The 14,354-nt window shown below is 48.8% G+C and overlaps 1 protein-coding gene across 1 annotated transcript in view; it reads left to right on the forward strand.

Moving 5' to 3' along the window:
* The first annotated feature begins 8,408 nt into the window (after positions 1-8,408).
* The window catches only part of nSyb (neuronal Synaptobrevin), a 73,083-nt gene continuing 67,137 nt past the window's right edge, over positions 8,409-14,354 (forward strand). Inside the window, exon 1 of the mRNA XM_072287112.1 lies at positions 8,409-8,514. Coding sequence (XP_072143213.1) covers positions 8,513-8,514 — 2 coding nt within the window. The 5' untranslated portion in view covers positions 8,409-8,512. The remainder of the gene's footprint in view (positions 8,515-14,354) is intronic.

Here is a 14,354-nt window from a genome sequence, read left to right on the forward strand (position 1 = left end):
GACTTGCGAATGTGTTGGTTCTCTCGACTCTATCTTCGGGGAATCTTCGAGAATACGACATCGCCGTGGACGTAAGTAGCGCTGTGGGCGGCGTCTTTACAGTTACTAGCAAGTATTATTATTATTATTATTATTATTATTATTATTATTATTATTGTTAGAGAACCAAAGGAAAGGCAGGGAGGTTAATCAGAGAAATAAAAATATATGTACGGGGTTTTACGTGCCAAAACTACAATCTGATTATGAGGCTGACCATAGTGGGGGACTCTGGAATAATTTGGACCACCTGGAGTTTTTTTTTTTATCGTGCACAGGGGTGTTTTCGCATTTCATCCCCATCGAAATGCACCATTACAAGTTAATTTTAACAGCGACAATATGGGAAGTTTGGCCAATGAGAGCCCGCTATCCCAAAAATCGTAACGCACGCACACACACACGCATGCACACACGCGCGCACACATTCACGCACGCGTACATGCACATATATGTAAAGTAAACGGCAGAACAGTATAAATAGAAAAATAAAAAGCAATCGCAATCTTTCACAATCGCATAGAGGGAAACTCCCTAAATACATTCTATAACTATACAGGGTATTTTACGTAAATGTTCAACAACGTCTAAACCCGCTAGTAACTTGAGCCAAACCTTTAAAATATGCAAATGCCTCGTAGCTGGACTGAACCAAGGTAACGTTGTTTTCCGTTGCTTGGATATACTCAGATAATTTCTAGCAGTCCGGCTAATTGCATAATTAGCATTAATTAATCAACTCAATTATTATAATAAAATGAAAACTGTCAATGAGAAAATTGTAGAGAAATATGAAAAACTCCCGATGCAACTTTGTGTTACTCAATATGTGCTACATAAAAGTGTTTTTCCGAGCGTGAAAGAAGCCCAACCTCGTAATTCTTAATTTTTTCATAACTGAAATTCACAAGTGCACTTGAAAGTTCGCAATGCCAAGTTTAGACTGCTGTTTCGAGTTAAATTCATTGGTTGAAAAGAAAATCGGCTTTATCGCGGAATCCTCGGCATGGATAGATGGCTTACATTGACGGTCATCATGACCACAATCTTAGGGTACGAGCTTGTCGAGAAATTGCGCAAACAATAAACGTCACCGAACGTGACAGCACCACAGCACTACAGGCGTGCCTTGCGGCGATCGACAAAAGCACTGACAATCTAGTGAAAAATCGTCACCGTAAAAAAGCAATACAATGTACGCGTGCTGATAAGGTGCTCTGACGTGATCGTGGCTTCGGTACGTTCGGGTACTGGCACAATGAGAAGCTGCGTTCGTGGCGTGAAGCGAAAACAATCTGTACTTTCGCTTAGGGGAGTATAATCGCGTGCCATAGAGCGAAGTCTAGCTTCTGGCTTTGTTCCTGCGAGGTGAAATTGAAACGCATCTGCCACTGTCGTGCTCGCAATGGGTGGATTTGTCTTTCGTGTGTATTGTGAACGCTTGTACAACGAAGACCACTACAACGAATTTCCCTGTACAAGGAAGAAAATTAGGCGCCCCGACAGCTGATTTGTTACTCTGCAACGAGCGGCACGTAGCGTCGAGGCCACTACCCTCCGCAGGCGTCCTCTAAGCGTGCTCAGCGCGAGGGCTAACGGCTGCGCAGAGATGCGATTGTCAGCGACGCACCGATATCAGAAGTGAAGGCCTGCTCCAGGAATCGTTGCACTCGCACACGGCTTGTCGTAACACATCAGTTACCGCGACGGCTGACGACTACTCGCAGTTGATGACGACGTCGAGATGTAATCTAAGCTAACGGCCTACGGCGTCTTTAAAGATACACGTTCTTAAAGTTCTTACAGTGGACGACATTCCAGTCACTGAATGGACAACCGCTTTGAGAGAGGCTAAACTGCGGGTTATTTACACCTAGATGTCTCAAACGTCCACAAAATTTTCGATTCTATACGTCGCACATCGCCAGACAGTACTCAAAGCACGCAGTTTCGAGACGTACGTCAGCAACCGTGCGAACAAACGCACTGGCGGTACAATAATTATATATACCCTCAATAAGCGCTTACTCGCGATGTATGCGACTTAACTATAAAGAGCACTAGTCTATTTCCCAGTGTATTATTTCTACATCTTGAATGCTATAGCCCTGCCGGCCCTACGTATTATCTAACTTAGCCCTGATGAGTTAAAGAGGCACTGATATGTTATTTTTCATTATTCGTATCAGTTTTCATTTCAATGCGTGAGCATTTGTACGCCTACTTAACGAGGAAACCCATCGTTCCGTCTGTCCCTCCGTCCGTCACGTAAGCCGATCGACTTCAATATATAGGGTCCGCAGCAGTGAGCGGATTCCCCTTCGTGCTACCTCTCGCTTCAGTCCGAACGAAGCGTCAAGAACACAGCGCACACGAAGCTATCAGCAATCGGCGCACTCTGTCCCCATCGCAGATAGCTTTCAAGATAGGGCCCGCGCGGTCGCGCCATACGCCGCCGCCGCTTGAGTACAATTCATCACCGTTGATAATGGTTCGCATCGAGAGGAGGCAGCGTCGTCCACCACGTCTACGTACGAGGTCTACCAAACGTTACACTGTTGAATAACGTCACGTACTACAGCACGCATCGGCCAGTGCTCATCTTCCGCGAAGCAGCGGCATCATCCAAATGCACCATCATCCAATTTGAAGATATGGAAGAAACGCAACAATAAGAACCAAACAAGAAAGAGGCAGTGTACATAATAAATGTATATATTTGCTTCATTTACAAGATCTCTCTTGTCATTTAATCCCACGTCCGCATCCTCTGAGAGTTATCGACAACATGAGTGAACATTGCTGCTACTCGCGTCCTCTTACGCACCATTTAGATAAATCCCAGATGAGATTCTGCGTGTAATCTTTTTATTTGCTTTATTTTTGGCATAAATGAAAATCCTAGAGCTCCAAACCCAAGAATAAGTAACGACAAGCCTCAAACGGCCCTTAATAATTTAGTATAACAGCTTTTCTACAGCCAGTTTCCGTTTTACCAGGATTATATGTATCGTGACGTCAGACACAGTATGTGCTCACGTGGGAGCGGGATATTGCGATGTTTCTACACTTTCTCCGGCTCGCTCGGTCGTCTTTTATGCTGCTACGTCAGCCCTCGCAAAGTCTAGCAGCATACGAGGCGACCGAGTGAGCGGGAACGAGAGTAAAAACGTCGCAATGTTCCGACCCCCCCCCCCCCCCCGCAACATACTGTGTCCTGACGTCACGACTCAGTATCCTGCTGGAAACGAAACCGAAACTGGCTGTAGGAAAGCTATTTTCAATTATTAACGCCTCTCTGAGGCTTATCATTCTTACTTATGGAGTTTACAGGTCTAGGACTTTCGTTTACCACAAGAAGGGAATAGTCGAAAATATCATGCCAGTACCCCTTTAAGACGGAATTGATAGAGTTGCCTCTCCGCTACCTACACCATTGATGCTATATTTACTACAATGAATTCGGGCTCTGCTGCGCCTTTCAACATATGCGCCGCCGCCGAAATGCGCGTTAGGAAGAAAAAGCGTGTGAAAAAAAAGTGGTAGAAAGAAAAAAGCGCGTTAGAAAGAACATGGCGGCCGACGTGAGTCGCAAGGGAAAGCGTGGTAGGAGAGAAGGAACTTGTCGCTATTTGGCGAAAGCGCCCGCCTGTGAACAGGTGTAATCGCACCCCTGCGAGCAACAGACGGGCGAGCATCTAGCGGTGACCCTTTGATAGACTAGAAACCAACCAGGTAGACAGACATCAGTTTTTACGAGCGCAGCGAACGGAAAGAGGCCGGGAGACGAAACCGAAACTAACCGCCTCCCCCCCTCCCTCACACGCGCGGGGGGGCGAGGGGAGTTGAAACCATGGACTCCGAGATTTGCGCGCGCTGCCAGGTTTTGCTCAGGCCGCACCGTTCGCACGGGGAGAGTGTAATTTCAGTGGTGCGTGTGGCCTGCTCCTTCTGCGCACCACAGCACTTGCACCCGGGGGCTTTAAATTAAAGGTGAAAGTGAACATAGGTTGCCAGGAATACGTGAGAAAAAGAAGGCCGCACCTAGGACATTTTGGAACAGCATTAACTCATTAGGCAGGAAGTCAGGAACAATGCGACAACACATATCTTAGACGAAGATGAAAACAAACTGGAAGGGGACGCGGCATTAAATTACGTTCGATAAATAACGGTCGAATAATTTCAAGGCAATGGCGAAGTGATTTCTCAAGAACAAATGAGCATGAACAAGAACCAGACGGGAAAGGCGATGGTGCTGAGAAATTTCAGCTGGAAGAAAGCTGAAGAGAAAACTCTGAAACGTACAGGCCCAGATTTATATGAGGATTCCGTTGGGCTGGACCAAAAAGAAGTAAGGAAGCTTTGTTGAGAAAAAGCTTACAAGACAGGCGGATACCAGAGAGTTGGCGATAAGGCAGAAAGAATTTAATTTATGAAGCTAAGGGGGAAAAAATATAGCATTCACTTATATAGACCGTTGTCCATTATTACATCGGTAATATGCAGGTTGGCAATGCAGGCACTTAAATGAAAACTCCAAGTATGGGCGGCAGTGGCGTAGCTAGGTCGTCTGGCACCCGGGGCCCATAGGTCTGTTTCAAAAACGATTGAGGAACGTGGAAGAAAGTAAATGGATTGCGAGAGTGTTCAGACATTTGTATAGGAAGAACATTGACTTACAGTGGAGGAATAGAACTAGGAAGCTCACCAGCAAGTATGCGACCGTTATGGTCAGCAACATGGCTACAGAGACCGTCAAACGCAAAGTCAGAGAAGCTGCGCAATCTCATGGGTGGGGGCAATGGGAAAGGAACCTGCTATGACTAACTACCTCAAAGGAAAAGACGAAATCAAGAAAGAAACATTGTATGATAGCTCAAAGGTAAGCTCCTTATTTTTTTAGTCGAGATCAGGATATCTTAGATCGTGTAAGCGAGGTACACCAATGACGAAGAAGCATGTGCTTGCTGCGGTGAAGCTAGGGAAACGATATAACATGTTTTATTAGAATGGGAAGATGTCTACCTAGCTGCCGGTTTAGGCTCCCCTGGCCTCCTTGAAGCCCTTGGGCTCAGGGATAGCAGGGAGGAAAGTAAACATGCCCGTAATATACATTAGATACATTAGGCTATGGGAGGTTTGGTAGCAGAACAGTAGGGAGGCCACAAACGACGGACGCGTACAAAAACTGAGTTCTCCGTAATGGTTCAAAATGTTTGATGCTAGTAATTCCTTTTATTTGTGTTTTCTCAAAAATATAGGTAGGACATTAGGCAAAGTAAGAACAAGAGCCATGGTGACGCAACCCACCACCCCATTTCAAAGGGGACGCTCATAGCATTCATTCATTCATTCATTCATTCATTTTCGGGCGTCGAGGAGGCTTCCGCGTCCTCCGGTACTTTTGTTGCGGCTTGGATGAGGCGAGAGAAACAGTATTTAACCCTGCTCTTTGATTCCTTACTGATTAGGAAATGATGGATGAAGGTGTACGGCAATTTACTCTCAAATGTGTGTGTGTGTGCGTGCGTGTGCGTGTGTGTGCGTGTGTGTGTGCGTGTGCGTGTGCGTGTGTGTGTGTGTGTGTGTGTGTGTGTGTGTGTGTGTGTGTGTGTGTGTGTGTGTGTGTGTGTGTGTGTGTGTGTGTGTGTGTGTGTGTGTGTGTGTGTGTGTGGTTGTGTGTGCACCCATATACTCTCAGTACATTCACGTGGGTTTGTATGTAGAAGTGACATATCTGTGCAAGAGTTCGTTATTAGACGGGTAAAAACTGTAAACAGCCACCAACAAGCCATTTCAGTCAACATATTGAACTACGTATCCAGTGTTGGCTCTGTTAGCGAAGGAATAAACCTAACTTACAAGATTGAGAACGCCACTCCAAAGGCAAATATTCAAGGCGAAGGGTTTCTGGAAGTGCAAACACACAATGAATGTTTGAGCTAAGGCGCAGGAAGCTTTGAGAAATGTTTCATTGCGGATTAAAGAATATCTATATGCTCTGCTGTCTGCGTTTGGATTGCTGGATCATCATCAGCCTATTTTATGTCCACTGCAGGACGAAGGCCTCTCCCTGCGATCTCCAATTACCCTTGTCCTGCGCCAACCGATTCCAGCTAGCGCCTGCGAATTTCTTAATTTCATCACCCCACCTAGTCTTCTGCCGTCCTCGATTGCGCTTCCCTTCTCTTGGCACTCATTCCGTAACCATAATGGTCCACCGCTTATCTAAATTTCTCTTAATGTCAATTAGAATACCGGCTATCCCTGTTTGCTCTCTGATCCGCACCGCTCTCTTCCTGTCTCCCTTGACGTTACGCTTAATATTCTTCGTTCAATCGCTCTTTGCGCGGTCCTTAACTTGTTTTCGAGCTCCTTTGACAGCCTGCAGGTTTCTGCCCCAATGTCAGCACCGGTAGAATGCATTGAGAAAGGTGGACACGCCTAAATTTCTTTTTAATGATACTTGTAAGCTTCCAGTCAGGATCTGACAATGTCTGCCGAATTCTCTCCAATCCATTTTTATTCTTCTGTAAATTTCCTTCTCATGATTAGGGTCGCCTGTGAGTAATTTACTTAGGTAAATGTACTCCTTCACAGACTCTAGTGGCTGACTGGCGAGGCTGACTGGATCACCGCAATGCAAAGTGCAAAAAAAAAAAAAAAAGCACAGCAACAACAAATAAACAAAGTAAGGCAAAACAACATCGAGTAAACTCTGTTATCTATGATAAGCTACAAGTTCAGAGACAATGAATGGTGTGTGAACCCACACATTATTTGTTTAGAAAAATAAACTATTAAACATGAATACCACAAATCCAATGGATAAGAGTAAAACAAAAATGCAATGGAAAAATCAATGCGCTAGAGAACTATATGACTGAGACGTCAAAACGTTATATGCAAAGCTAGAAAGTTGCCCGGGATGTACTCCATGCAAAATTTTTCCGGAGCACGTGAAAAGAGAAGCGATGCGCTCGTTGATATCTCGCGCCGTCTGCCTTTGACGGCCGCCTGGACTAGCAGCGCCATCCGTGGGTGTCTGGGCACGCCCACCGCACTATATTTTTTTGTTGGGGACCGCGCCGAATGCGAAGGCTGCAGCAAAACATGCAGACGCACTCAATCTAGGAGGTCATGATGAAACGCCAACGTAAAGAAGCCATGGAATGAATTCCAAGAGACTAAAAAACAAATAAAAAATTACTTTTATCCACACAGGGTGGCGGCACTTGCTGGGCAACAGAATTGAAAAATTGACGCGTTTTTCAAACATACAAGCATAGAGAACGAGAAGAAAACGGGTTAACCGAGGGGCCCGATTTTTAATAATCATATCATGAGAAGCCAACAAAAAAAGACGCGAAGGAAAACATAGGGGAAATTAGTTGTACTCAATAATTGCATTAAAGAAATGATGAGTTATACGCAGTCGCCGTAGACGTGCGTCATCGACCATTTGGGACTTGTTTGTGGCGCCGTATATTTACGGCGCGGAACACTTAATTTGAACCATGGTGCTTTGAGCCCACTCCCAACAGTAACTCGTGAAACACGTTCACAGGGAAAATCAGTGGACAGTCAGTCAAGCACTTTTTAGTACATATTTTATACGTTTTTATGCGACTTCGTGCAGAAGTTGAGAGCAAGACAGTGAAGTAGACATTCCGCGAAGTTGTTCTGCAGTTCTAAAAACTTAGCAGTGTTCGCGCGCAGCACACGTCCAGCCATCTTACGGCAGAAGAAGAAACCATGATCCGGGTTTCTTTTTGGCGACCACTGACGTGACGACATCTGCCGGAAAGCTTCACAACCGTCGTTCTCATCGATCACGGTTTTATGCATTTGTTGGTTTGAATGTGCTATTATCGGGTCCTTTGTCCACATCTGTTGCCTTTTCTGGAAGCCAGGGCACGCTCGGTGCTTCGGTACGCAGTATGAGTGTGATCAATATTTTGGCCCTACTATTCTGGGAAGTCGAGAAGCGATTTGTGTCCGTCCGCAGGGAGCCATTTTCTTCTCAAAACACACGCGTAACGTGTGCTGTTTAATCGTCAAACTGTTCCGTAGTCGAGAGCATCAGGTTGACATTCCGGCATTTGATATATTGAATTGTTCCAGTTTCTCGCAGTAACAGTTGACATTACTATGACGCTTCAGGCTACACTTTTAGAGAATTTCTAGGGAAAGAAAGACCTTAGTTCTCATAGAATGCGAAAGAATAAAGGTGCAGGGCTAGTTTTCAAAATGGGAAGTTATTTCAAACGCCCCGATCTCGTACTGGGGCGTCCATAAAAAGTGCAGCAGACGACAGCCAATACCGATCGAGGTGCCACGCAGCGTCGGTTCTTCTCACAACGTACGCATCTCGTCCCCGGATGTATGACGTCATTGAAAAAGCTGTCGCCATCATTGATCCTGAGTGCCCTTTAAAGCCTTAATTTTAATCAACCTCGGGCTCGGCAACATGTAAGTCGCCTTTCCTTTGCGTTCTTCGTCGGTCTCGTTATGCAGTGGTTACTGTAACACTTGATAATTAGCTACGGACAGCTTTCTTTCGACCTTTGCTCGCTAGGCCACTGCCGGTTCTGCCCATCCCGGACTTAAATTTTTGTTTTTGCCTTCGCGGTTATGAACCATAACTCGATGCTTGCCATACGCGTAGCATGTTGTACGAGGAAATTGAAGGTCCTTTTAGAGGACATATGTACAGCCCTTTCGCCCTAGCCGTCAACTCGCTAGTCGTGCGGCAGATTGCTAGCTCCGCTTCGCAGGCTACTCAGCCCCCATCCCGAATCGAAGCTCTCCATTTTGACCCAGCGCTGTGCGTTATTTGAACCAAATGTGGCCGCAATTTGGCCGCTGCGCCGTAATTTCGCGGATCCAAATCGAATCCCTGCATTGCAGCTAGTACACATTTCCCTAGAATGTTCGCGGCACAGCGTTCGTGGTAGCCTTCAGCTGTGAAGGGGGCTCTATTTTCGTTTTGACAGCAGCCCTTCTGGCAGGCTTCGACATAGCAGAGCCGCGCATTTGACGCACACCTGACGTGACGGCGCTTCGTCGCGCGGTACGGGAGGTCACTCGAGGGAATCGTGCTTGGGACTCGCGTCGAGGTCAGTCGACCTCGTTTTTCTTTTCCTGTTCGTTGACGGCCAGGCGCTGCCTAACGTTAGTGTGGTTGAACAGCCGTGTGCGTGGGCGTTGTTTAGGATACGGCCGTGCGCAGCGCGAGACGGTGTTAATTATCCCTCCCACCGCAGCCTTCTCCTCTGTCTTTGCAAGGAAGGGCACCTTATAGTAGATATTGAGGCATATTTAGTCGGGTGTTCGTGGGTTACTCCTTGGAAGCCGTCATTTACTTTTTTTTTCTTTTTTTCGTGCTCTTCTGTGTGGGGATGCGCGACTCTCGCGCGTCCCCTGATGTTTTTCCCGCATAGCGCATCCCCTGATATGCTGTTTTCCCGCACGGCTCGCGTGGCCTGGCGCCCGCGGCGGTCGGGTGGTACAAGCGCGGTGCGAGAGATGGCGCGACCGTCGCGGCGGGGTTACTCGGGCGCCGAGGGACAAGGTACTGTCTCTTTCCCGGCGGGTCGGCGCGCGGCGACCGATGCATCTGCGAGACCGCCTCGCGTGGCCGCCTTGGAACGCGCCACGATTCGCGTGACTATACACGCGAACGACCAGGCGTTGGGATCCAGCATGGAGCGAACATATTCGCTCGCGAGGACGCGGTGAGTCGGACTTCTAGATTTGTCGCGCGCCTATCGGCATGTTTTGGGGATATGAACTCGGCTAGCAGCCATTGATCTATGAAAGGTGCAATAAATGCCCTTGTGACTGTTTGCACTACTGTGTTGTCGTTCCTTTGTCCCAAGAGTACGGAGGAGAGCCACCGTATCTCCCACATCTGATATCTCGTGGTCTGCCTTCTCGCGTTCTTCCGTCCTGTATCTCAGCTGTATGCGCCAGCCATGGAAAGATAAGTACTCGCCGACCGACCGTTTCGTTCGGCTTTGTCCACGGACGGGTCTCTTGTTGCTTCTCGAGAACAAAGCACAACGCATCAGTCACGCAAGAGACGGGAGGGGGGCGGCTGTCTTGTCGACCGCACGATGACTCACGGGCTAGCGCTAGGAGCCTTTGCACGGTGTTGTGATCTCGTCGCTGACTCCCGTTATTGCAATCGCACCGCTAGCACGAGTTGTTGCAAATGGGTCGCAAGCCCCAAGGGTAGCGTTGGCCTGGCGGCCTGGGGCACAACTGGAAGCATCCGAAGGTCCCGGCAAAGCATGAGTCGACTGGTAACAGAACAACTTGTTTATTCTAGCATCGCAAAAGAGCGGGCGGTCAGGTCGACCGAAGTGGAGAGACGGGAGAGCACGTTACTCAACAGAAGAAATCGGAGCCTCTCTCTTGGCGTCCGGGGGCAGCTGCTCTTATACTCTCGGAGTCGAGGGCAAGAGGAAGGCCTCGTGACGAGGCCACGTGACGGCGGGGCACGGACAGGCTGAGAGACACGTTGAGACGAGTGAAGTGACGCATCCGCCAAGCCGGCGCCGGTCAGACCTCCTCGCTTCACACTTGGGGAGCTCCTCTCCCCGGCTGCCGCGCTTTGACAAGCGTGGGCACCAACATGCACACACACACACACGCACACTTGAAGACACGTGGCACTGAAACATGCCTGGACGCGCGTGGCGGGGAGGCGTATCGGCGGCGCTGAACGGGCAAAAATGTCCGCCGCTTTGAACGAAGCCCCGTCGTCCGTTGCATCCGCGCCGGCTATACCGCGCGTCGTAGGCGAAACGTAACAGACCGCCCCGCCGGGGGAAGGAGATCCCGATGGTCAGGGGACTGCATCCGCTGTCCGGAGGGATGTCGCTCGATGATGCTCATAACTGAAGTCGGGCATCCGTCGGCGTTTCTTGAGCGCAGCGCACAGAGAAGGCCTCGTTCACTCGTTCAGGTTCACACAGTACACTGCAAAGTGACTTCGCGAGAGTTGACATTTTTGTTCTCGTTCCCGGCAAGCGTTAGAACTACGCCGAAACTCAACCGCTCGGTCAGCAAGCACGAAACAACCCTCACTAAGCCCTGCCAGGCTCTTTCCCCTTTTATACTACTGCCTAGTTCCTTACAGTAGTTTAGCAGCACTCAGAACGCGTCCACAAATCGGAAAATTGCACTAGAAAGCACATCATCACTTTGAAACACTACACAAAAGCAATATGTTAAAAATCCTGCCTCATTAAGAAAAACATCAGTAACAAACAATTTTGAGGCTGATTCTTACGTTAGGGGCTTCGACTTAAGCCATCGGCGTTACCGTTGAGACTCCCCTTTTTGTAACGCACCTCAAAGGAATGTTGTTGCAAAGCGAGGCTCCAGCACAGGAGGCGGCCATTTGTGGAAGAGATAGTCTGCAGCCATTGGAGAGGGCAGTGATCCGTCTCGAAGCATGCGAAGCGGAGATCGCAGCGAGCGACCGTACACTAGCTCAGCTGGCGAAAACCCCGTAGCCGCATGCGGCGCGGTCCTCAATGCAAACCTCACCCCAGGCAGACACAGCTCCCAGTCAGTTTGTTGTTCAAAACACAATGCTCTCAACACGCGCTTCATGACGGAGTGGAACTTCTCAACGGAATTCGACTGTGGGTGGTACACTGAGCTGTGTAACAGCTTTACCCCGCACCTTTCGAGAAAGGCTGTCGTCAAAGCGCTCGTAAACACCGTGCCCTGATCTGACTGGATTTCCGCAGGAAAACCAACTCGCGCAAAAATGGACAGTAGTGCATTGACTATCTCAACTGAGCTCAGTTCTTTAAGCGGCACTGCTTCAGGGAACTTTGTCGCTGGGCAGATCACAGTCAAAATGTGTCTGTACCCCGTGGTTGTTACCGGCAGAGGTCCCACTGTATCAATAACGAGCCGTCTAAAAGGCTCCGTAATGATAGGTACCAACTTCAACGGCGCCCTCGATTTGTCCCCTGGTTTGCCTACCCGCTGACAGGTGTCACATGTCCTCACAAAGTGGTCTGCGTCCCGAAAACACCCTGGCCAATAGTACTCTTGCAAGAGACGGTCCTTAGTTTTCTTAACTCCTAGGTGTCCGGACCACGAACCCCCATGCGACAAGCGCAACAGATCCTGACGGTAGCACTGAGGCACGATCAGCTGATCGAACTCCACTCCCCTGCGGTCTAGATACTTCCGGTACAGGACCCCACCTCTTTCCACAAAGCGAGCATTTTTCTTGGCGATACCTTCCTTGACAATGCAGCGTATGTTTTCTAGGCTGCCATCCTTCTTTTGCTCGGCTATCAAAGCCGCCCGGCTGACTTTTAGCAACCTATTAAGTCCGTCTGACGTAGGCGCGATGAGCAAATCTGCAGATAGCTCTTCTAACTTTCCCGCATCGGGAATTTCCTCTCCAGTATCTGGTGCCTTTAACGCTACAGGCTCAATTTTATTCAGTTCGGGCGTGCTCTGAATATCAGCTTGCTGCGCCTCTGACCCTCTCTCATTGTTCGACAACGTCGGCCCCGCAACTACCGCCTTTGCAGCTAGCTCCCGAACCTTCGATCTGGTTAAGGCCTGAAGGCTAGCCTCACCAAAAAAAAGCCCCTTCTCGCGCAAGAGGTGATCGGACCTGTTCGAAAATAGGTACGGGTACTGGGGGGGGGGGGGCAGCATAGATGACACTGCCGCCTCCGTCTCAAGTGCTCCGAAAGATCCTTCAATAAGCACTTTTGCTACGGGCAGACACACGCTATGAGCTTCCACGGCTTGCTTGATCCATGCGCACTCGCCCGTGAACATATCGGGTTCTACGTAAGAAGGGTGAACTACATCCATCGTAGCTGCGGAATCGCGAAGCACTCGGCACTCTTTCCCGTTCACGAGGAGGTCTCGCATGTAAGGCTCGAGAAGCTTCATGTTCTCGTCAGTGCTGCATAATGACAAAAACACGACTTTTGTTTTTGTTTCTGGACACTGCGCCGAAAAGTGACCCGGCTTCTGACACGTATAACACACGCGCACATGCCTCGTCTCGAACCGCTTTCTGCGTTCGGCTTCGGCTGACGCCGTCTCCTTATGTTCGGTCGGACTGCTTTCACTCGCATCCGCACTACGTCTGTCCCCCTTTGCTCTCATGGGCGTGAACTTCGGCCTCTCAAACTTGGAGCCAAATTCACCCTTTTGACCGTCCTTAGCTCCGCGAGCCCGACGCGTCACAAACTCCTCGGCTAGCTCAGCGGCTCTAGCCACCGTACTAACGTCTGGCCTATCCAAGACCCAGTACCGCACGTTCTCAGGTAACCGACTATAAACTGTTCCAGCCCGAAACACTGCAGAACTTTCTCGTGGTCACCGAACGCTTTCTCTTCTTTGAGCCACTCCTGCATGTTTGACATAAGCCTGTAGGCAAACTCTGTATATGACTCACTTTTACCTTTCTCATTTTCCCGAAACTTCCGACGGAACGCCTCCGCTGACAGCCTGTACTTTTTTAGCCGACTCGATTTCACTTTGTCGAAATCCTCTGCTTCCTCTCTATTCAAGCGAGCGACTACGTCGGCCGCCTCGCCGGGTAACAAAGTGAGCAAGCGCTGTGGCCACGTTTCCCGAGAGAACCCCTGCTTCTCGCACGTTCGCTCAAAGTTAACCAGGAACAAACCAATGTCCTCTCCAAGCTTAAACGGCCGCATCAGGTCAGTCATTTTGAACAATACTCGTTCTCCTGCACCGTGTGCCTGACTTCCATTACGAGCGCGTTCCATCTCTAACTCGAGACGCTTCATTTCCAAAGCGTGTTGACGGTCGCGCTCTCTTTCTTTCTCTTGTTGCTCTTGTTCTATCTGTTCTTTACGTTCACGCTCTTCTTTTTCTTTCTGTTCTTTTCGTTCGCGCTCATCTTTCTCTTTCTGTTCTTTAAGTTCGCGCTCCTGTTTCTCTTTTTGCTCTTTAAGTTCGCGCTCCTGTCTTTTTGCCGTCTCCCTCTCCTCAATGGTCTCAAGGCATTCCGACAGCTCGTCATCCTCAGCTTCTAACTCAAGAATAGCCCTTAGCAGTTCTGGTTTTCTGAGTTTGTCTGAGACATCCAGACCCAACTCTCTTGCAAGCTCCAGCAATTTCGGTTTGCGCAACGACTTCAAATCCATGGCTGCTCTGAATGCTGCTTTCTCTACTGCCTTCTATTGTCTTGCCGCAAACTAACCTGGCAGCAACGACAACCACAATTACCAGCTCTGTTTCTGACACTAACAAAAGCCTGGCAAAACTCAGAAGAAGAAAGTCCCGCACTC

The sequence above is a fragment of the Dermacentor andersoni genome, chromosome 3 (assembly GCF_023375885.2).
Source record: "Dermacentor andersoni chromosome 3, qqDerAnde1_hic_scaffold, whole genome shotgun sequence".
NCBI classification, from domain to species: domain Eukaryota; kingdom Metazoa; phylum Arthropoda; class Arachnida; order Ixodida; family Ixodidae; genus Dermacentor; species Dermacentor andersoni.